This window comes from Equus asinus, chromosome 19, assembly GCF_041296235.1.
Source record: "Equus asinus isolate D_3611 breed Donkey chromosome 19, EquAss-T2T_v2, whole genome shotgun sequence".
Lineage (NCBI taxonomy): Eukaryota > Metazoa > Chordata > Mammalia > Perissodactyla > Equidae > Equus > Equus asinus.
In genome coordinates, this window is record NC_091808.1 from 14,673,758 (window position 1) to 14,696,085 (window position 22,328).

The 22,328-nt window shown below is 39.4% G+C and overlaps 1 protein-coding gene across 18 annotated transcripts in view; it reads left to right on the plus strand.

Moving 5' to 3' along the window:
• DOCK10 (dedicator of cytokinesis 10) overlaps positions 1-22,328 on the plus strand; it is a 263,089-nt gene that overhangs the window by 112,755 nt on the left and 128,006 nt on the right. For 13 of the 18 annotated variants that reach the window (XM_044751296.2, XM_070489634.1, XM_070489638.1 and 10 more), the window contains exons 2-3: positions 1,215-1,334; positions 13,733-13,822. In XM_044751296.2, the coding sequence (XP_044607231.2) occupies positions 1,215-1,334; positions 13,733-13,822 (210 nt within the window). The remainder of the gene's footprint in view (positions 1-1,214; positions 1,335-13,732; positions 13,823-22,328) is intronic. The other 5 variants (XM_070489633.1, XM_070489635.1, XM_070489641.1 and 2 more) reach the window with 1 other exon arrangement.

Sequence of the window (22,328 nt, forward strand, 5' to 3'; positions counted from 1 at the left end):
TTCCTGGCCCACTGTGTTGCATTTTGTTTTGTTTTACTTTTTATATTTGGAAAATCATCAAAATAAACATTGACTGCTACTATGAGAAGACCATTAGCAATTACTGAGACATCAGTGACAGTTTCTGGGGCTTTAGTAGCAGCAACTTGCCAAAGAAGACCTCAGAAATCGAAGCTAAATCTGTGTGAGGTGTGAGGGAGGGGCAAAGTTGGTGGGAAACTGTTGATGTCATTAACTTGGAAAAGAAAAAAAAATTTTCCATTTACAAGATCGCTTTAGCATCCAAATTTCGTAGTGACCACTCCAACTTCCAGGAGCGCCCCCAGAATCCAAACAATCATCCCTTTTCATTTAGCTTGAGTAAATGTTTCATCAAAGGACTGGGGAACCAGACTGTGTCCTTGTTTTCTGCTTTGTAAGGTTTTATTCTTTCTTTGGAGTTCCATCTTTCTCACTTTGTGAGTCCTGTACCGTTCGGAGTAAACACATCAACCCTGTAATGAAATGATCACACCTTCTCCCACTGGCATTTATCTTTTTGGCTCGTGGGCAGCTTCTTTGAAGGAAGTGCCTCTCTTCTCGGCTGCAAGATTTTAATGCAGTGTGATTATCTGGCTATTTTTCAGTCTTCTTGGTTTTCGCCACACTACGTCCATAACGGTTGTGTTGTTCAGTTCTATTAGAGAATTACCTAGCTTCTCTCTATAGTGGCACAGAGGCTCAGAGCCAAGCAATTAATCCTGACACAGGATCCGTACTTCATGACCACTAAGACAGCGTGTGATACTTTGATTGCTAGGGGGCCAACATTTTAAAATAGACCCAAGTAGACCTCACAAGGAAGTATCTAAGTCTTCAAAAATAATGATGAGCATCTTAATGCTAGGAAATTCTTCACACTTACAAAGATCAAGTTTACATAAACATGTAGTCTATGGATGTGGTAGGGCTGAATACCGTGAGCTCTGGGCACTCAGTCTGAACAGCTTGAATTACTGAGCGAGATGTCAAGTATTTCAGGATCTCATTATTTCAGATCTGGAAATAATAGTTATGTGGCTTTGCCCTCAATGCCTGGAGTCTCTGTGACTCCACTGAAAAGGTTGCTTAATGTCAAAGCCTTGGTGATACTAAAAAATGAAATCCAGCCACACGCTGAGAAGAAGTAAGATTATATGTGTCAGTGGTTAATATCATATTTTCTTTTTCTACAGCAGGAAAAGCCCAGGCTTCTCGAGCCTTTGGATTACGAAACTGTCGTTGAAGAACTTGAAAAGACCTATCAGAATGATCCCCTTCGAGATCTCCTATTCTTCCCCAGTGACGACTTTTCAGTAAGTTCTCCTTTTTAAGCCATCCATACTCAGGAGGGCCCCACAAGATGACCCTCTCAAACTGGGTCCCTGTCTTCTCTTAGACTGGGGAGCTCAGTGCTCTTCCTGTGGCCACCCTACATGACAGTCATTGCAGCGGGAGTCCACATCCCGCATAGTAAGTGCCCAAGGACCTCCCAAAGTTGGAAGATTGGAGGCTCAGTGACACAGTGGTCACTTGGAACGAGGATGGCACAGGGTGCTGCCTGGTTCCAGGTGGTACTGTGTCCCTGCCAATGTCTGGGTTTCTAACTGCCTTACCTGGTCTCACAGAACACTTCCTCCCTCAGGCCATTTCTAAGTGAAAGATTCTAAGCAACTGAAACCAACCAATGGCAAAGGCAGGAATCTCTTGGCACAAAGATGCAATTCTTAAAAATCACCCTTAATCTTGATAAGGCAATGTAGAGGCTTGGGGACAAAGAAAGGTAGGCAAGCCCATCTTCATGGATGGATTTGTGATCTGAGATATCACCCCTTTAGGACAATACTCACTGGCACATAGAATGCGCCTGAGGGTGATAGAGAGAATGAATAAAAAGAAAATTCATTTTGGAGACGAACACAGTGAAGTTATGGATGATGAGCACCCAAGTGTCCAAAACATCCCATTAATAGTCATATTAAACATTTTTAAATTGTTGGTAAATATCTAACTATGTAAACAGAGATCACAGTAGGCAGATGATAACCTTTCCTGTTTTTTCCTAAAAGAAAGGTACTCATAGACATCACAAACATCAATGTCTTAAAGCAGATGAAAAGGCAGTTCAGGGTAACCCTGTGAAATAGCCACTGTCCGTGGAAAGTCCTGTCAAGAAGCTGGGGCCTCAGTGCTCACCCTTCCTCAAATAGTCTCAACCTTCCGTTCCCTCTCTTACCTTTTCACCTTCCTCCAGGGATTAATAGAAAGGAAGGCATATGGAAGTTAATAATTTCCTGTTCTAAGTACAAAAAATGATGGAATAAGGTAGACATTTGCAGGTAGGAAAAAAGGAACTCTCCCAATCTACTTTTCAGATTTTTAAATGGCTCCCACTTTAGCGTTTGAGGCTGTCTGAGAGAGGCTTCATCTCACGCAGAAATCTCATTTCTGTGGTTGGACCAGGCCAAGGCAGCTTGGACTGCAAGCACAAAGTTGAACCACGTTTTGTTTTTTTAATTCCACATCCTCATTTTCTTTCAGACTGAAGGTAAACCTTGATGAACAGCCTCTTTCTGTTAACACACAAAAAGCATGAAACATGGAGTAGCTTTTCTTCTAGCTCTGTAATTCAGAAATAAGTCACAAATATGTTCCCTCAGCTCAAGAAGGGAGTGGAGGCATGCAGACAGGATGTAACATTTGCACTGAACTTGAATTCATTTTTTGGCATCTTTCCACACTCATTTAAGTTAAAGACTGACTGATTACTCTATGACTTTTGCCATCCTTAATGGTGTAAACAGAGTGTATGATAACATACTGTTTTATTTTCCCCATGTGAACATTCCAATGAATATACTGTATATTTTTTATCCTGTGCTTGCTTAAAATACTTCTTTGCCACCTTCCCATTGCCTTCAAAATGAAGGGCAGACACCTTAGCATTGCCTGAGGGCTCCTCCAAGATCTGGTCCCTGGCCATTTCTCAAGGCAGTAGTCTTCCCTCCCCACCCCACCGCCATCATACACAGTCATCTTCCTTTCTAATTGGAGTAAAACACTAGCACAATTCTGAACATACTACTCTATCTCCCCTCAGACTGTTTCCTTTCTTTATTCATCCAACAAATGCATTATATATAATACTGAACGTTAGGCATTAATCTCAGAATGGGGAAATGGCAGTGATTAGGAAGGAATTACCTTATTTTCATGGAGCTTACCTTTTGACTGAAGGAGCGAGGCAAAAAATAAGTAAACAAATTAACAAGATCATTCAGATAAAGACCAGATCTATGAAGAAAATAAAACAAGGCTCTTTGATAGAAACTGACTAGGGGAAGAATTCAGTTGGACTGCATGGTCAAGGGCAGCACCTCCGACAAGGTGAAATCTGAGCTGAGTTCTGAATTCCCGAGGAGGACCAACCATGCTAAAACCTGGGGAAGGAAGGAGGGTTTCAGGCTGAAGGAAGAGCTGTTACAAAGGCCCTGGAGAGCTCTGAGATTGAAGAATGGGATAGCAGGACAGAGAGAGTGGTCAGAGATGAGGTCAGGCAAGGACAAGATAAGGCATTTGTATCTTATTTGAAATACAAGTGGCAAGTCACTGGAGTCTTTCAAGAAGGGGAACAAATGACCTGGTGTATATTATTAAAAGCTCATCTGGTCTCAGGTCTGTGACACGGTGTAGAGGAAGTTGGGAGACCAGCTGGGAGAGTAACTCCCAATTAGCAGGTGCTCAAGACATATTTGACGCCACCTAGTCTCTATCATCAGAAAATGTCATATCAGACAAACAGCTAAAGTTTCATTTGCATTAAGCACCTGACAAACAAAGGATAATGTTGAATACTATTACCATGTAAAGTGGCAAGTTTTTGAACAAAATTCAAATAAACTGTTTTCCTTCTTTCCTGTTCTACAGAGTAAGAGTTGACCAACGATGGCCCATGGGTGGCCTGTCGCCTATTTCTGTATGTCCTATGAACTAAGAATGGTTTTTGTGTTTTCCTTTTTACGTTACTGTTTTATTTTCTTCATAGAACTAGTTAAGTAGTCGAAGGAAAAAAAGAATATTTTGTAACCCATGAAAATTATATGAAATTCAAATTTTGGCATCCATAAGTAAAGTTTTATTTGAACACAGTGACACCCATTCATTCACCTCTTGTCAATGGCTGCTTTCATGATACAATTGTCTGTTGCAGAGTTGCAACAGAGGTGCAGTAATTGCAGCCAAGATAGAAGGCCCTAAAAGATTCACTATCTGACACTTTACAGAAAAAGTTGGGAGATCCCTGCTATACAGCACAACCAAGTTCATTTTTGGGTTTTTTTCCTCTCCCTTTGTATGGAGTAAAGACCCTTCCTCAAATGCCCTCTGCCACTGCTCCATCCACAGCCTGCGTCACTTTTTGGGGGTGTTGCTCACCAACAGCAAGCCTCCTGTTCACCTGGCTAGAGCATCATTTCCCTGGCTCATCCTTGAGCAATGGATAAGGATGCTCTGGGATGTGTCCACTCACCCAACCGGAAGAGGTCATAAAATGACCACTCCAATCCCAAGGCATCCCAGAATGGAAGGCGGGGGGCTGAGGGGGGGCATCTCCAAACTCCCTAGCCTCTCTCCAAACATCCTTAGCTCGATGTGCCCTACGCCCTGCAGAGGGAAGACTCCAGCTCACTTCTGTGTCTCCTCATTCCCAAGCACCCACACTTGCAACAGACATGATTCATTACATGGTTTGTTTAATCAATATTTATTCAGCACCCACGAGGTGCTGAATATAGAACAGTACTTCCAAGCTGAGTGAGACTGACAAGAAAAGCAAAAGCCCTGTGTCTAAGGAGTGGGCCCTAATATGGCTGAAAAATAAAGTTGATTAAGAATGCTTATGGTTAAGACAGATCAAGAAACTGGGGCTTCGTTTGGTCCTTGTTACCCCTTAAAGGAAATTAGTTTTTACCATGGCAATACCCTATATTTCTCTCTCTTCACACTGCTGGCCCAACCCATCCTCATCCATTTTTGCCTGGATCCCCAAAGTGGTCCTCCTGCTTCCTCCTTTGCGCTGCTTTGATTCACTTAAAGGAAGCTTTTAGACTATAAATCAGATAATGCCATGCCCCTAGTTAAAACCTTCCAGTGGTTTCCCACTGCCTTAAGTGTCAGATCCAGCTCCTTGCCATTGTCCCCATCAGCTGCTTCTTGATGGTCCATGAACCCTGATCTCTTAGCCTTGCTTCCCTGGGTCATGACATGGATACCTAGCATTCTTTGTGTTCCCTGAACTTCCAAGCTTGACGTCTCTGTAGGGCCTTTGCACTCTCTGCACAGCTGGGTCCTGTTTTTCATTCATGATTCAGTTCAAATGCTACCCCTTCAAAGAACTCCTGACTTCCACCTCCATGACCCGCTCCCACACTGTGTTCCTCTATCAGGTCACCATGTTTGCTTCTCTTTCTAGCACTTCTCACTACTTAGAAAGATCTAGGTTTGCCTTTTCAGTCCTCTGTCACTTGTTTCTCACCCTCGAACAGATAGGACAAGGATATGCTCTGTCTTGATCATCGTGAGACCCCCCCAGCTACTAGAGCAGCACCTGACACAAAGCAGATGGAAAATGAACATTTGTTCCACTGTTATCTTTCAGAAATATCTAGCTTATCATTTCAGAATATAACTTTAATCCTTCCATCACCTTTAGGAACCAAAAGGCCATTCTGAAATGAAATTTGAGAATAAAGAGAATGAAGTAATTAGCTTTGCTTGATGTTGAGGAAACTGATCATTAATAAGATGCTTCCCTCTTTGACACGAGTCAACATGTCACCTTAAAAAAACAAGACTGAGATCGTGATCCCCTTCTCCAGAGGCCCTTTCCATCTGGTACAGTGTTCAGCACATAGGCGGATCAGCAAAGATTAATTTCCTCCTGCAACACTTAATGTACTCGTTCATGTGCTTTGTATTACTAGGCAGGGAAGAAATTACTTCATGTCTGTATTTCAAGTACCCAACACGGTGTCTAGTTCATGCGCATTCAGTAAAGATTGTTGAACTTTGAATTAAAATCATCTTCCAGGTTACTAGGCTAAAGTAGCAGCATTTCCTTTATCTTGGCACACCAGGTAGAATCTATTCCTCCTGGTGCGTGGGTGCTGGGAGCAGGCAGCGTGACCTTCTGTACTACTTGCATCATGATGATTCACTAGGAAGAAGCAGTCTAGATGCATTTATTAACTCATTCATTTCAAAAACATGTACTCCTTGGGGTCGGCCCAGTGGTGTAGCAGTTAAGTTCTTGCCTCCACTTGGGCAGCCCAGGTTCACCAGTTTGGATCCCGGGTGCCAACCTATGCACCACTTGTCAAGCCATGCTGTGGCAAGCATCTCACATGTAAAATAGAGGAAGATGGGCACAGATGTTAGCTCAGGGCCAATCTTCTTCCAAAAAAAAAAAAATCTGTACTCCTTCAATAATTATATTTGCTATTCTTGTTTTCCTCATCTTTCTTTATGAAGCTGGTAGTAATAGAAACTTAAGACCAAAAAATAAAGAACTTAGTCACCAAGTTGCGGCTTAGTAAAATAGGCAAGGAGAGTAAAGAGGGAAAAGCACTCCTGAAGAAGTTTCAAGGACACACTGAATCATGGTGTGGGGTGATTCCATTGAAGGAGAGGCTGAGACAAAATGGAACAAAAGGTGAGAAAGCCAGAAATGAGTCTCTTGCTGAGTGAAAGATACAGAAAGCCTGAAGTGGAATCATTTCTGAGAGGTACGAAACGTTAAGTAAGAAAGTTCAGAGGTCAGAAAACTGGCAATACTGAGCACTGTGGGAAGGCCCCCTGACCACCTGTATTTCAGTAGTGCTCACACCAGTGAAAGTATTCTATTTCAACTCAGCTTCATGGCCCACCTTCTGGGAACTAAGCTCTCAAAAGTCCGTGTTGTGTGCCTGAAACAGCCTGTCAAGAGATTTTCATGGTTTTCTCAAATCCCGTCGTCATATCAGTGGTTCAAAATTAGTGCCCCAGGGATTTCTGAAGCATCTGCGATTTCCATTGGCTTACTATAGATAATGAGTGAATTGTGATTTCTTAACACACCAATGGCTTGTTCTTTTCAGAGTATGTTTTTAGCTGTAAAACGCCACTGGTATATGGGGACTTCCAGACTCAACCACATGGGTCATTTTGTGAGAGGAAGCAGAAAAACCTTAATAGCTTTTCAATTGAAAAGCAGAAAAGTCATGAGTTTTTTTTCTTCTTCTTCTTCTTACTTCCCCGACTGAGACACAGCTTAACATATAGGAATCTCAACCTCTTTTTAATCCTTGGCTTCTGAACCTGAAAAGCAGGCTTTAAATGGCTCACAGTGTTTGTGCGAGAACACTGTAATTGCAATTTAAAAGCTAAGTAATAATCTTTGTCAAACTAGGCTATTTGTAAGTTGTAATATTCCTCTCGTTTACAAGCTAATGAAGCTGAGAATCAGAAAGGCTCCTATTCAAGGATATAGAGTAACTGTGAGGACAGAAAGCAGACATAAGCACCTTGACTTTTGCTATTAGAGTTTCTGTCTAAACAGCGTGCTTTTGGCTGGCTGCTTCTTAGAAAAATATAGTACAGAACATGGAGAAAAGACTAACACTCTGAATCCCACAGTGAGTGGTGCCATTAGAAAGTTGGTACTGTGGTGAAGCGATTCTAGAGTGCTTATTTCAATTCAGTAAGAATATATGGAGATTGCCCTGGGCTCAATGTACTAAGAGTATGTGTCCACATAGACTTGTACAAGGATGCTCATAGCAGCATTATTCCTAGTAAGCCAAAAATGGAAACAACCCAAAGGTCCATTGACTGGTGAATGGATTGAAAAAAGTGTGGTATAGCCATACAATAGAATGTTGTTCAGCCATAAAAAGGAATGAAGTACTGATACCTGTTCCAACATGGATGAAACTTGAAAACATTATACTAAGTGAAAGAAACCAATCACAAAAGGACCACATATGGTATGATTGGATTAACATGAAACATCCAGAATAGGCAAATCCAGAGAGACAGAAAGCAGATTGGTAGTTGCCTAGGGCTGGGAGAAAGGAGAATGGGGAGTAACTGCTAATGGATATGGGATTCATTTTGAGGGTGATGAAAATAATCTAGAATTAAGTAGTGGTCATGGTTCACAACCCTGTGAATATACTTAAAACCACTGAATTCTATACTTTAAAAGGGGTGAATTTTGTCACATGTCAATTATATCTCAATAACACTATTATTTTTTTAGAAAAAAAAGGATTGTTCTAGACATTAAGATAGGGCTGATGTAGGTGGTCAGAGATTGGGTACAAATGAATCATAAAAACACATCTACATTACCACTTCATTCTTTAAAAGGAAAAAACAAAATATACCAAAGAAACAAGAAAGAAAAGAAAGAACATGGCAAAACATTTCATTTATTGTTATATTTTATTCCCAAATAAGAAATGGCTTGTTCATATGCAAAAAATAACACACATGTAAAATGACTCACTGAATTAATCACTAGAAGAGCTTTCGGGTCTAAAATATTCTAGAGTTAAGCTGCAGACTTCATGTATGACACAGATAGTAAATGATATAGTTCAGAGAAGAGAAAATGTGTGTTGGATGAATTAGAGAAGCTTTTCAAAAGGAGCCAGCACCTATATTAAACCTGAGATCAAGAAAGAAGGAAAAAAAAGGGTTTTTTGGGAGGAAGAGGAGCAGGGACAAGGCATGTGCAGGAATGAGCCCAGCATGGAAGAAGGAATGTGAGCAACCATATGGAAAAAGGCAGTGGCGGGTTGGCTGTGGTGGGTTGGCTCGTGTCTTAGGCCGGTTGCTCATCACGGGGCCATGTCTGCAGGCCTCACACCGAGCAGGCTTCTTCACTGAGCCTCCTTGGAGAGTGAGCTCAGACCACAGCCTCTGAGTCCTTGCCAAGGGGAGGGCCTGGTGCAGTAAAGTATCTTTATATTATTGGAGCGCTGTGGTTTATTAATGCTCGTGTTTTTCCATATGTAGAATGTGTTGTCCTGCCCTCCTTAGAGGAGGCAAGATGCATTTTGGAGCCTGGAAAATGAATTACAAAAAGGGAAGTGAAAAGACTTGCTCAGGGATTTGTCAGTCCAAAACCTTGAACCAGGTCTCCAAACTTCCCTGCTTAGATGCCTAAATACTGTGATGGTTAAGTCCCCAGGCTTGACTTGGCTGGATGATGACAACCGTCCATTTATGGGCAACTGCTCACTGTTTGCACATTTCCCCTTCAGTTTAACTTCAGCAAAATAAGAAAGACCTTCTCCTTAAAGCACAGTGAAGGTACTAAAGTGATATTCTGTTGTACTTTTTTGTAATTTTATTGAAGTCATAGTAGTTTATAACTGTGAAATTTTGAGGTCATAATAGTTTATAACATTGTGAAATTTCGGTTGTACATTATTATTTGTCAGTCACCATATAAATGTGTCCCTTTACCCCTTATGCTCACCCCCCAACCCTCTTCCTTCTGGTAACTACTAATCTGTTCTCCTTGTCCATGTGTTTATCTTCTACATATGAGTGAAATCACACGGTATTTGTCTTTCTCTGTCTGGCTTATTTCACTTAACATAATACCTTCAAGGTCCATCCGTGTTATTGCAAAGGAGACAATTTTGTCTTTTAATGGCTGAGTAGTATTCTTTTGTGTGTATATATATATATATATATATATATATATATATACCACATCGTTTTTATCCAATCATCAGTTTATGGGCACTTGGGTTGCTTCCACGTCTTGGCTACTGTGAATAATGCTGCAATCTCATGTATTTTTAAAAAATAAAATAAAATGACAACAATACTCTTCTGAATGTGGTAAAAAATGTTTTTCAAACAACCAATGTAAGATGAGTGCCTGCTCTGCTAGAATAAAAGGCAATATCAGTGTCTTAATGAGAAAAGTAGGTGAAGATCACTTTTAAACACGTGCTGGGCTTGAAATTGATGGTGATGTGTTAGTTAGTAGTCCCTCTTGTGAGGCTTGTTGACTTCTCAAGCTGAGACTGACTGATTACTATAAACACCATCATTTTTGTCCCTTTTTTTGAGCAGCTGAGGTCTACAGTACTGTCAGAGGAAGCTCTGCACAGCCCCAGGATAGGAAAAGCAGCCTCTTTTATAGACTTTGATAGTGGCCTTTGGCCAATTGAGAAATAGCCCCGATGTGCTTGGAACGAAGTCTCCTGTGGTCATTTTAGCCAGCAGAATGGTGGCTGTGACAAAGCCGCAAAGACTGCCCACTGCAGAGTAAAGAGAAACAGAAAGTGCCAGGGCTGTAGTCGGGGATGTCTGAATATGGTGGGCCTGAAATTACAAACACAGGCCTGCATGCGTCATTTCATAAATAAAATGACAGCTTTTATTTCCAAATGCCTAATCTCTGGACAATAGGCCCCTTATAAAACTCTACCACCCAAAGGGAGCTCGGCTGAGTTCCAGAGCTGCCTCGGATCCATTTCACGCTATTGAGCTGTACTAATTGCCAACCAGACAGTTTATAAAAGAGAACAGGAAGTCTCTTGTGGCCAAGGCAATTTGTAGTGGTCTGAAAGCATCTAATTCTCAGAAAAGAAATTCTTAGTAACCATATTAATACCCCTAACAAATATGACTGTGTATACTTTTCTTCTTATTTGATCGATTTATTTTTGCTTCAACGGAGACACATTAAAGAAATCAAAAATGAGTAGAAGCACCACAATTCTTGAAGTTGAACCTTGTAGAGGCTTTCTGTAAATTTCTTTTTCAGGCAAATTCTCCAGTATGGCAACAAAATATAACAGATCCATAGCATGTTATACGCATTCGTTATACACATATTCTTTCTCTTATATCTTGTGTATTCAGTGCAAGGTGTTAGATGCACCATCATTCCATGCATGAAGTGAAATCCTGTTTTAGATTTATCACATGGTCACATGAGAGTGATTCAGCCCGGGTTGTCTCCTTTAGTAAAGAACCAACATCATTTCATAACTAGAGATCATCAGGAATCACTCATAGCCATTGAACACAGGATTCGTTTTTATAACCCCAACCTGAGTGAATTTCTAATCTCATACATTGCATATGAACGTTAGCTATGTATTTGGGACCCTGTCTTTACATATGACATTGCAAATCAAGTAGCCATAAGACTATACTACTGGAAACCTAAGCCCACATTCCAGAAACTCACAATCAAGAAGAAAAACAAAAGCGTCTTAAACCAGCTCAGTATTCACTCTATTGTGTTATACCACGGAGCAGTGATCTTAGCGGGACAACAGGTTTGTGGTCTGACTAAACAGGAAGCTTAAATTTGGGCCATGTTACTCTGCACTCTATCAGATTTAGAGTATTTTAGAGCAGGTATTTTTTTTTTACAGGCAAGAAGTTAACAGCAGGCTATAGTGGATAGTGAGAAAGAGGAATCTTTTCCTTTTTTGCATAAAAAGTTATAAAATAATGGCTGAAATATATAAAAATTTTTGAATTAGAGACAAACAAATCCCTAAATTTTTCAGTAGATTACAGAGGGTAATAGTTCCTAGAAACCAAGCAAATGACGCTGTGTATCTGTATTATCTGCCCAATCAGGAAATAAATGATCCCCAGATAATTGAAATCCAGCAGTAATCCCCAAAGCTCAAGTTAGGCATGAATTTTAATCTTCTGCTCCAAACTTTCGGTGGACTTTATTTACTGTTTATCTTCTAACAGAGTGAATAGTAGAAAAGAAGCAACTTGAAAGAGGAGATTCAAAAGGAATCAAAAATGTAGAATGTAAATAAGTCCTAAATTGGTTTTATTGTACTTCACGCGGGAAGCGATGGCTCCCTGTGTGTGTATCCATACTTGGCTTGAATTGATAGCCACAGCCTCTGTGCTTCCAGACTCTGTTCACACAACTGCAGTCGAGTCCTGGAGCAAGTGTGCTGACCAAGGAAACTCAGTCTGCAGCTATGTTTTAGGATGAGCGTGTATTTTTACCATGTGATGTATCTTGAACATAGTTTCCTCATTATTTTGTATCTTCTGATCTTGTTAGATTCACATGGCATTCTTCCTCTTTCACAGTGTCCAAACTCCATGCTCCCCAAGCACACCACACACACACACTCAACACAGATACACTCACATACCATCCCCAGTAACACAGGCATACACATGCTCACACATGACATTACATAGCACACACACACTCACACCACATATATTTACACATACACTCAAAGACAGCACACTCTCATGCATACTTGCATGCTCACACTGCACACACACACCCGCTCACCACACACACACACTCATACACTACACTCAATCATATGTGCTCACACGGGCACATACCACACACTCACCCACCACATGCACACTCATACATGCTCACATAGCACACACACACTCAACAAATGAGTTTTTAAGCACCCAACTGGGCACTGAGGTCATAGCAGTGAACAAAACAAACCAGATTTCTTGCCCTTGTGGAGCTTACATCAAGAGCAAAGAAAAAGGGGGATTTGAAGAAAATGCGAGTCTTGGATTGGAAGAAAAGGAAGGATGCTGCCCTTGGTGGCAGAGCTTGCCACAGCAACTGTGAACTTAGAAGACTAACTTCCATGGACCCCTCTCCTTCCCATCTTCTCCAAAACTAAGGAGGGGTTTTTAGACTCTCATTTGTTCCAATAAATAGTCTAGAAAAAATGCTCCTCACCTACGACCATTCAAATAAAACATTGTTTTCTAGTACTCCTGATGAATCACTTGTGGGTTTGCGGATGTACAAAATAAAAGATCCCAACTCTTGTTAACAAGTATGTTAACAGACTCATCTTAGCATCTCAGCATCTCAGTTATCGCCAAGGAGTACAGAAAGGAAGCTGATGGCTGGTGGTGGAAACTTACTGTTTTGAGGGCATCCTGTCCCCCCCAGCCTGATGGAGCTGGGGGTACGCAAAGAGGAAACAACCTGTGAAATCTGTTTTAGTTGTTTCATTTTAAGAGCTACTTTATACTCTTAGTTTACGCATATTCATTACATAGAAAGTTGTTTGTTTAGCATTGAAATTGAAAATATTTTGTTTATTTCAACAAAAATAAAGATACCAAAACACGACTTATTTTCTTCAAGGTCCAGATTTACTGAACAGTCTTTCTTCCCTCCTACCCCGAATTGTGGCTGCACACACACACACACACACACACACACACACAGCTTCTAAAAGGGGGTAAGTTTACCCTGTGGATATCCAAGAAATTATTTACAGTAAGGTTAAAATAATGCTGATTTTATAAGTTTTCTCCTTCATTTCAAATTTATTTTAGCCTTAACAACAACAACAAAAGATACCAATAGAAATAAACTAGTCAAAACATATAGATGCCCAAATTTTTGTTTTCTGCAGAGAAGGGAACAGCTTAAAATTGTGAGCTTCACTGATATAATAGTAATCACAATAATGCTCGTAGTGGTAATCAAGAGGGATCGGATCTTCTCCCCTAAAGATTAAATTGGTAAGAACCATGGAAGTTTCTCTGTCTTCTCTTAGCCTGAAATGCTAAGATCTGAGACACTTCCCTGTTGTGTTTTTGGTACAGTGGTCTGCTCAATACTCTTCAGCTGGAAGGCTTAACTTCATCTCATTGTTCTTCCCAGACAGCCACAGTTTCTTGGGATATCCGCACAGTGTACTCCACAGTACCTGAAGACGCAGAGCACAAAGCAGAAAATTTACTGGTGAAAGAGGTAAACAAGATGCTTCCAACCGTTTATTTTATAAATGTCGCTTTCCCCAAGATAGTTCTTAATACAACTTAGTTATTCTTGTCTTCCTCTCCTTTTCAATAGAGAATTCCAAATGCTGTGATTAGTTGATGTCTTTCAACCTTTATCACCTGTAGATGCTTTCCATTTTCCTGTTAATCATTCTTCATTATTTTGTGACTATTCAAGTTTTGAATTTTTGCTTTATTTTTACTTAATTTAAAATCCACACGTTGAGAAATGTTTGAGTATTCTTACTAGGAAGATTTAATTTTATTTGACTTATTTGGATGGAGTTGTAGGAAATTTTGCATAATAGTGTTTCTTTTTTAAGAGATATGTTTGTTTCAGGTACTAACTATGCAAATAGTTAATGGTAAAACCCTGTGGACAGCTTTAAGGGACTGATAAAAATGTGTTGGTGTAGCATCTGCTTGCATTCAGTTAGTGGAGGGGAAGCCTACAAAATTGCTTCTTCTTCTAACTAGACTATGGACTGCTTTACGGCAGGGATTGGGTGGCACATAACAGCTACTTAGAAGATGTTTGTTGAATGAATAAAGGAAACCAGTCCTTTCTTTACAGAATATGCCATGATAAAATTTAGCCCAGCAGAGGTGAAACTGAAAGCAGTGGAGTCTAAATGTAGTCTTTAATCCTGAGCAAGGAGGGTATCCCAATTAGGATTTAATTAAAGCTACAAACAATAGTGAAACCCTTTCTCAGCTCTTCACATATTTGTATGAATATAAGCTAACCTTTTTAGTGTACATATTAATACTAATCTGATTAATCATAGATATTTTACGTTGTCCTATTCAGTCCAGATCATCTTTTGCCATAAATTTACCTTTGCTTTTCAAGTTCTGTTATTTCATGTTTATTTCCGAAAGTTCACATTGAATTACAACACCTTCTAAGGAGGTAGAAAAAACAAAAATGTGCAGATTGAGATAACATCAGGATATCTGAGTATACTTTTTTCACTTTTACTGATAAAAATAGTAAATGTGATGTTAGTACCATGATATGTTATTTACAGTTGCCTTAGAGGAAGTTTTAATATCGAGTAGAGCATCACTGTTTAAAAAAAAAAGAGTTGGCAAATCATTTTCTACACAAGAAACGTGTACAAAAGTCCTGCAGTAAATGCATGTTAATCTAGGTAGAATCTGAAACATTTATGAAATTGAATTTCTAACAGAGAATCTTTAACCAGGTCTGCTTGCATGTTGTTCACGAAAATATTGCCCTTCCTTCGTCAAGATCTTTAACTTTGTTGTTAAATTTATTTCTGTGTATTTTATAGTTTCGTTGCAAATGTGAGTGGAATTTTTAGAATGCATTTTCTTTTCTTACTGTTCATTGCCGAGATGTTTTTAAAAGCTGTTGATTTTCAAGTGTGCGTAACTAGCTTACTAAACTCACTTATCCTAATAGTTCTTATTTGATTTTTAGGTGTATAGTCATATCATCTTAAAACAACTAAAAATTTCTTCTTTTCTAATAAGTATATTATTTCTTCAATTTTTGTCTTATTTTATTTTCTCATATCTCTAAAGCAATGTTGAACAATAATGCTAATATTGGACATCCTATCTTATTCTTGATTTGGGACTTTATGACAGTTTCTGGCATAAAAGAATTGTCTAAGAAGGGTCTTCCTTGGTCTTTATCGGATTTAAGAAGGGTCTTTTCTGGTCTCTACAGTGCTTATAAAGGCTGACCACCCTATGTTATGAAATGCATATTCAGGCTATTGATATAATGGCTTTTCTGCTTAAATTTAATACTGTAGTAGAATTAATAGGCTGCTGTCCTGTGGATCCATACTTGTGTTTCTGGAATAACCTTTCTTGTTGTATTATTACCTTAATACTCTACTACATAAGAGTTGCTAATATTTTAGTTAAAATTTTTGCATTTATATTCATGAGTGAAATATTACTCTAGTTTTTTTTTGTTCCTGTGGTATTAGAGAGACACTGGCTTTAAAAAATAAATTGTGATGTGCTCCATGATTTTCTGTCTTCTGGAATACACAAATAAACCAGTGAAATGAAACAGAGGATAGATCCACATTGAAGTGCATATGGTTACTTAATAAATGGTAAATATAGCACTTCAAATTCTCTGGGGAAGGGTGGACAATTCAACAAATACCACTTGGCTATCCATTTTGGATAAAAATTAAGTTAGGTCTCTCTCCCACATTACATACAAAAATTAATTCCAGATAAATTTTTAAAATCTGAACTTTAAAAACAAAAATTATAAAAATGTAGGAAAACATTTTTAAGTGGAAAGTTATAGAAAATGGAAAGATATGAGCAAATAAAAATTTGTTTTTATAGAATGAATGGTTCCATAAATAAAGCCAAAAGAAAATATTTAATCCGAGAAATTATTTGCAATTCCTTGTATCTTACCCCCCCACACACACACATTCCTAATGTGCAAAACCCCACTAATTAATAAGAAAGAGAAAAATAACTCAAGAAAATACAAGCAAAAAATATGAGCAGGCAGTTCAAAAAGGGAAATGCAGTTGGCCAAGAGGTATGCAAAGCTGCCAAGCCTTACTTGCAGTCGTGGAAATACCAATTAAAACAAAAATGATGTGTAACATCTGAATGAAGAAAAATTTTAAGATGAGTATCGTTTGGTAATTGTGGGAAGACAGGGAAATAAGCACTATCACACGTTTGTAGAACTCACATGTCTATAGTCTTTTGAGATGTAATTCAAATGTATCTTTTCAGTAGTACATATAAACATGCCACATGCATATTACAAAAACAAACACTAGCACCTAAAAATATAATTATAAGATGGGTATTGCTGCACTGGACAATTTGTAGTATCAATTGATATGGGTGGGATTGAATGAGCTTTGGCACATCTATATTTTGTAATAATATGTAGCCAATAAAAATCACATATATTTAGGGGCTGGCCTGGTGGCACAGCGGTTAAGTTCACACACTCTGCTTTGACAGCCCAGGGTTTTTGGGTTTGGATCCCGGGTGCAGACCTAGCACCACTCATCAAGCCATGCTGTGGCAGCGTCCCACATAAAAAAAATAGAGGAAGATTGGCATGGATGTTAGCTCAGGGCCAATCTTCCTCACACACACAAAAAATTACATATATTGAAATACATTAACTTGGATGCCCATGATATGTTGTTAAGGGAAAAAAGTAAGTTGCAGAATATACAGTATGATGTCATTGAAGATATAAAACCCATGTGTATATGTAAATATGTTCATATAAACCTAGAAAAAGTATTAAAAAATGCACATCAACCTCATAACATTGGTTACCTCACAAGTTTGGAATTATAGGGGGAAGGGAGAGATTAATTTTCAATTTATATATTGTTCTGGTGTTACAAATTAATTTTTGTCATTAAAAAATATTTTGGAAAAAGTTAGTTAGGACATATCTTAAAATACTGCCCAAACTGGAAGCAACCCTAGTCTATCTCCTAAAATAGTCTCCAAAAGTTAAAATCCAACTTTATTCTTCAAGTCACTAGGTAGTCACCTTAGAGACTATATCAGATTCTTTTTTATTGTTATTATTTTAATTGGATAGTGAAAATATATGAAGTGATCAAAATCTCACCTGTGTTTTGCTTTATGATTCTATCAGCTAGGCTTGTCTGCCCATCATAGAGGCCAATTAAGTTCATCCGACACAGTCCATTCTTAATCATTTGTAATGTAATTACTATGGATTTATAAATGTTTCCATGATTTTAGAGACTTTTCATTTCGTGGTCTTTCACCTCTTTCTGGGTGTAAGGGTATTTGTATGTTTCCAGGTTTGCAGCAACCTCCTTTAGACTGTGAAAAGTTGCTCTCACATGAACCAGGGGTTCTTAGCTCTCCGCTCTGGGTCTCTAGTACCTGAGGCTTTCAAGGCCTGGGATTTGGTTCCAGCCTGCCTCAGCTCTTGCCTCTTAAGATCTGCTCATTGTCTTGCCTGGTTTGTAGGGCAATCAGCTCAAATCCTATGTCCTACATCCCAGGACCACGTCAGAAACCCCACCTCCAATCTCTGGATGCAACCAAGGTGTCGAGTTTAGCGACTTTCCCATGGGCAGGATGGCCTGAAAAGCAGATCAACGCAATAGTGGAGACTTCTAAGGATAGTTCAGGGTTCTTAGAGGCCTTTGGTTTGGTTTGTGCTTTCAGGAGCTTCTGCACCACAACTTCAAGTGGCCAGATTGATCCCTTTATTTCTATAGTTCTCTGAGAATGTCAACTTCAGCTGAGAACGGGTTGACCACAGAATTTGCCTTTGTCTTGCCATTTCTCCTGAGGAGAAATTCCTCACCTTCCCCTTCGTTCCTACCTTAGTCTTCTTTCAACTACCTGCAGCCTGGGATAATTCCTGCTCTTCTCACCTCCAGCCTCAATTTCTCGTTTCTCCTAAGCACTACTCCAAGAGAAGTCAAGTACACTGCCTTTTGCCTTAGATCCCAGATATCTGCCAAACTTTGATTTTACAAAGCTCAGGACAGAGCATTTGGCTCAGCAACATGAATGAATCTTCTTGTCGTGTTTTTCCCAACTGCACAGATCTAAAGTCAAAAAAGAAAAAAGAAGAAGAGGATGAAGCCCAGGAAGAACCTATTTTATTCTCTGCTAATTTTTCTGTATCACTAGCAGTGAAAACTCCCATAGTTGTGCTTGGTGTTAAGGATGGAGATAAAGTAAAACCTATGCCTTATAGGATAAGAGGGAGAGAAACCCAGTTACAAACATCACTTGATGATAATGGAACATGAATAGTCAAGCCCGGAGACAGTAGATAAAAAGAAAGGGGTCACTGGAGAGCTGGGTTAAGACTGAGAAATGACCCCAGAGAATTATGCTGGCAAAAAGTCTTGACCCCAGTAGCTAATAGCTGCTAACCTTTATTGACTGCTTACTTTGTGCCAGATATGCTTCTAAGCCCTTTCTTTACTTGCCGTAATTACAAACATACATTTCATCATTATCCTCACCACCTTTTAATGATGAGGATACTTTCATAGAAAGATTAAGAAACATGTCGAGCATCACACAGTTGGGAATAGAGAGATCCAGCATCCGGACCCATGCCCGTCCAGCCCCTGGCCTCTTAGCCAGGATGCTGACTGCCCATATGGTGTTTTGCTATAGCAGCCCTCTGGAAGGAACACTTCTCTCAGTGTTTGCCCTAAAAACCCCGCTGTAGTTTTGTCTAGGTAACTCTGATGCACATAGTTAGTGGACCACACTCTGAGAAACATTGGCTGGACTTTTAAAACCAGACTAAGCCAGCGCTGAAATGAATTCATTGACATTTGTAGAGTTCTGTAGAAACACGTTTCCCTTACAGCAGCTACTGCGCTGCACTAAGCAACCTTTTGGGTCCACCTTGTGCTAAATTGCCCTCTGGCTCCCCACAGGGTGGCAAGGACCAATACCCTGGTTGCTAGGCAGCGGATTGGCATGACTCGAGTTTGAACACATCCAGTTCAATACCAATTTTGAGCTCTCTCTCACTTCACTCTACTCTGACAACACTCAGCCTCTTGTGAAAGGCAGTGGCGTTCCTTTTTTAAAAAAATCTTGAATGACTTCATATTTTTAATGGGAATTTAAATAAAATGAATGGTCTCTCACTTTTCTGTGTTATCTGTTATTAATACTCTTCCCCGTCTATTAAATATAAGGTTAACTATTCCCCACACAAGAGCATAGGCTTATTTCACATTCACTAAAGCACTTCACAGTTACATTAAATTAACATCAAGCCATAGGTGAGCAACATTGTACATATACGTGTATTTTTGAGCACCCAGTGTTACAGGCATTACTACCTCATTTTACAGCCTAGAAAGCAGGTCCTAAGTGATTAACTAACTTGCCCAAATTCATACCGAACCGGAATTAAGGCCCTCATCTCTCTGACCCCATGCCCCACGCTTTAACCATTTTACTACCACCGACCCTTTAAGAAATTCCTTTAAACCATGGGTTTAATAGCCTGACCTGATGAGGATATTTCCACTGTTCACAAGCTATTACGTCCTTCATTTTGACAAACATTTAACCTTTGTGCCTCACTTTCTGCATCTTTAAATAGGGATGTTAGCAATCCCAATGCAGTCTTTCTCAAAATAAACTTAGCAATGGTATGAAAACACTTGGGAAATAACAATTGGAGATCAAGTTCTTTATCTGATCCTCATAAGTAGCTTAAAATCAACATCTATCATCGTAAGAAAAATCAAACACTCCTATGATAAACAAGCGCCACTCCCTCCCACTAGGGGTTGGGGAGCAATTAAAGAGATCTATAAATAGGATGCAGACTTCTTAAGCAAAACTTCTAGAGCAAAGTTTTCATTTTAATATACACAAAAACATAATATAAAGCCGGAAGCTCAGAACACTAATTAAAACTAAACTCTTGGATTGGTCTGTCTTAACAAAGAAGATGAGAGAGCAAAGAACTGAGAATGATACGGTGGCCCATCAGGGAGCCAGGTTAATTTCAAAGTTTGAAGTAAATAATAATGATCATAAAGGTCAGAGTAACACCCTGTTTAGCCCTTAAATTTCTCCTCTCAACCCCCTGCTTAATTATCAGATTATTTTTTCTCTTGTCCTAGAGGTAAATACAAATTCAGTGGCTTAAACAAGCTGCTCCTTTAGATACACACAGAAACTGCTACTCCCAATTCAGTTGGATGGAGTTAATTTCCCTATCTTTATAAAGGATTAAATTCTTTATATACAAAGTTTCTCTCCGATTGATATACTGTTACTATGGATCACATGCAAAGTGCATGCAATAAAGGACCTTGTCTAGTCCATGAAAGACTGGACTGGGTTTGTTTTCAACAACAGTTATCACTTACTAAGCTGTTGATACCCAGTGGATGTCACACAGTCCTCACCTTCAAGGAGCTCACCGCCAGGCAGGAAGTAACAGACCTATGATCAGATGTTTGCAGTACAACTGACAAGTACCCCTGGAATATTACTATAAAATAGAGAAACAAGGTCAGGTTCCCATGTTATAAAAAAATAACTGCAGGCAGACCAGAGAATGGATTGGTTGGCTTGGGGGGGATGAGTAAGACTGAAGAGAAGTTGGACAGATAGGAGACTATGTGTTTTAATAGTCCAGCTGGGTTAAAGACCTATATACTAACATGGCAGCATGATTGTGGCGACAGTAAAGAGCTATCAAGGAGATGGAATTGACAGAAGTTGGTGACCGAAAAAAAAAATGAAGGAGAGGAATATGTTGGCAATGACCCCCACATTTCTGGCTTTGGCTATTCACTAGATAGTTGTGCTGGTAATTTAAATAAGCTGCCCAGAAGACAGCAAAGATAGCTTGAACAGGGATGGTGGAACCAAATAAGATAATGTCACTGACCAACATGCAGAGAGAGATGTCCCAGAAGGAGATAAATACATAGGCCTCAACACAGGAGGAGGGGATGGGCAGTTGCTCTGGATTCAAAAGTTGAGGCTTTGAGCCTAGAAGAGCTTGCCCAGGAATTTCACAGGGCTGGGCTGGAGCTGAGAGGCCGGTCCCTTCGTGCACTCCCACTTACAGGGCTGGTAAAGAGGTCCCTGCAAAGGAGGTAGAAATAGAGTGGACAGGGAGGTAGGAAGAGAACAAGGAGAAATTGATTTCTCAGAATCAAAAAAGAGTCAAGAGTGAGAGTGAGTCAATGGTATAAAATGCCAAAAAGGTGTCAAGATAAAGGCCAACTGGATTTAAAAATTCAGAGTCACTGATCTTTCTTTAACAGAGCAGCTTCAGAAGCTGTGAGCACAACCTGATTACAATAGGTTAAACTCTGAAGAGATGTGGGATGTATCTTACCAAACAAGGTGTTGGTATATTATTCTCTCTTTACCTGCAAGGCTCTTTGATTGTAAACCCAATAAAAATATTGGAACTCTTCAGGCAGAATACTCTATGCATACCAAAGTTTAAAATAGTTCAGTAGGCTGTTAAATTATGTACCAAAATATTCCCTAATTATTTAAGAAGTAACATTTTGTAAACAAGAAAATCAATATGATCAAATGAGTATAATACTGAAAATGAAATTTCTTCCTCTTCCTCTTCCACCACTTGGACCCGGACAAATGGCATCCAACCTAGTTCAAGAGAAAATTATAAGTATTCAAGGTAGAAGCTACATCATGTTGACAAATAAAAGAGAGATTCAGCAACTTGAGTCCCAGACATAGCAAAGAAAATTATGAGGAGAGGGGTATTGGTGATGATTTCAAATGTAGTTCCTGCTGCCCATTTTTGTTAATGGAAAGAAATATATCTAACTGGAATGAAATGTACCTTGTCTGAAGAAAACACAGGAATTTAATTTCTTTTACAATTAAAATGATTTTATGTGCTTCATGTTCCGTTTTGGACTGCATATTGTGTACATTGATAAAGAAACCATTCTTTTAAGCAAATG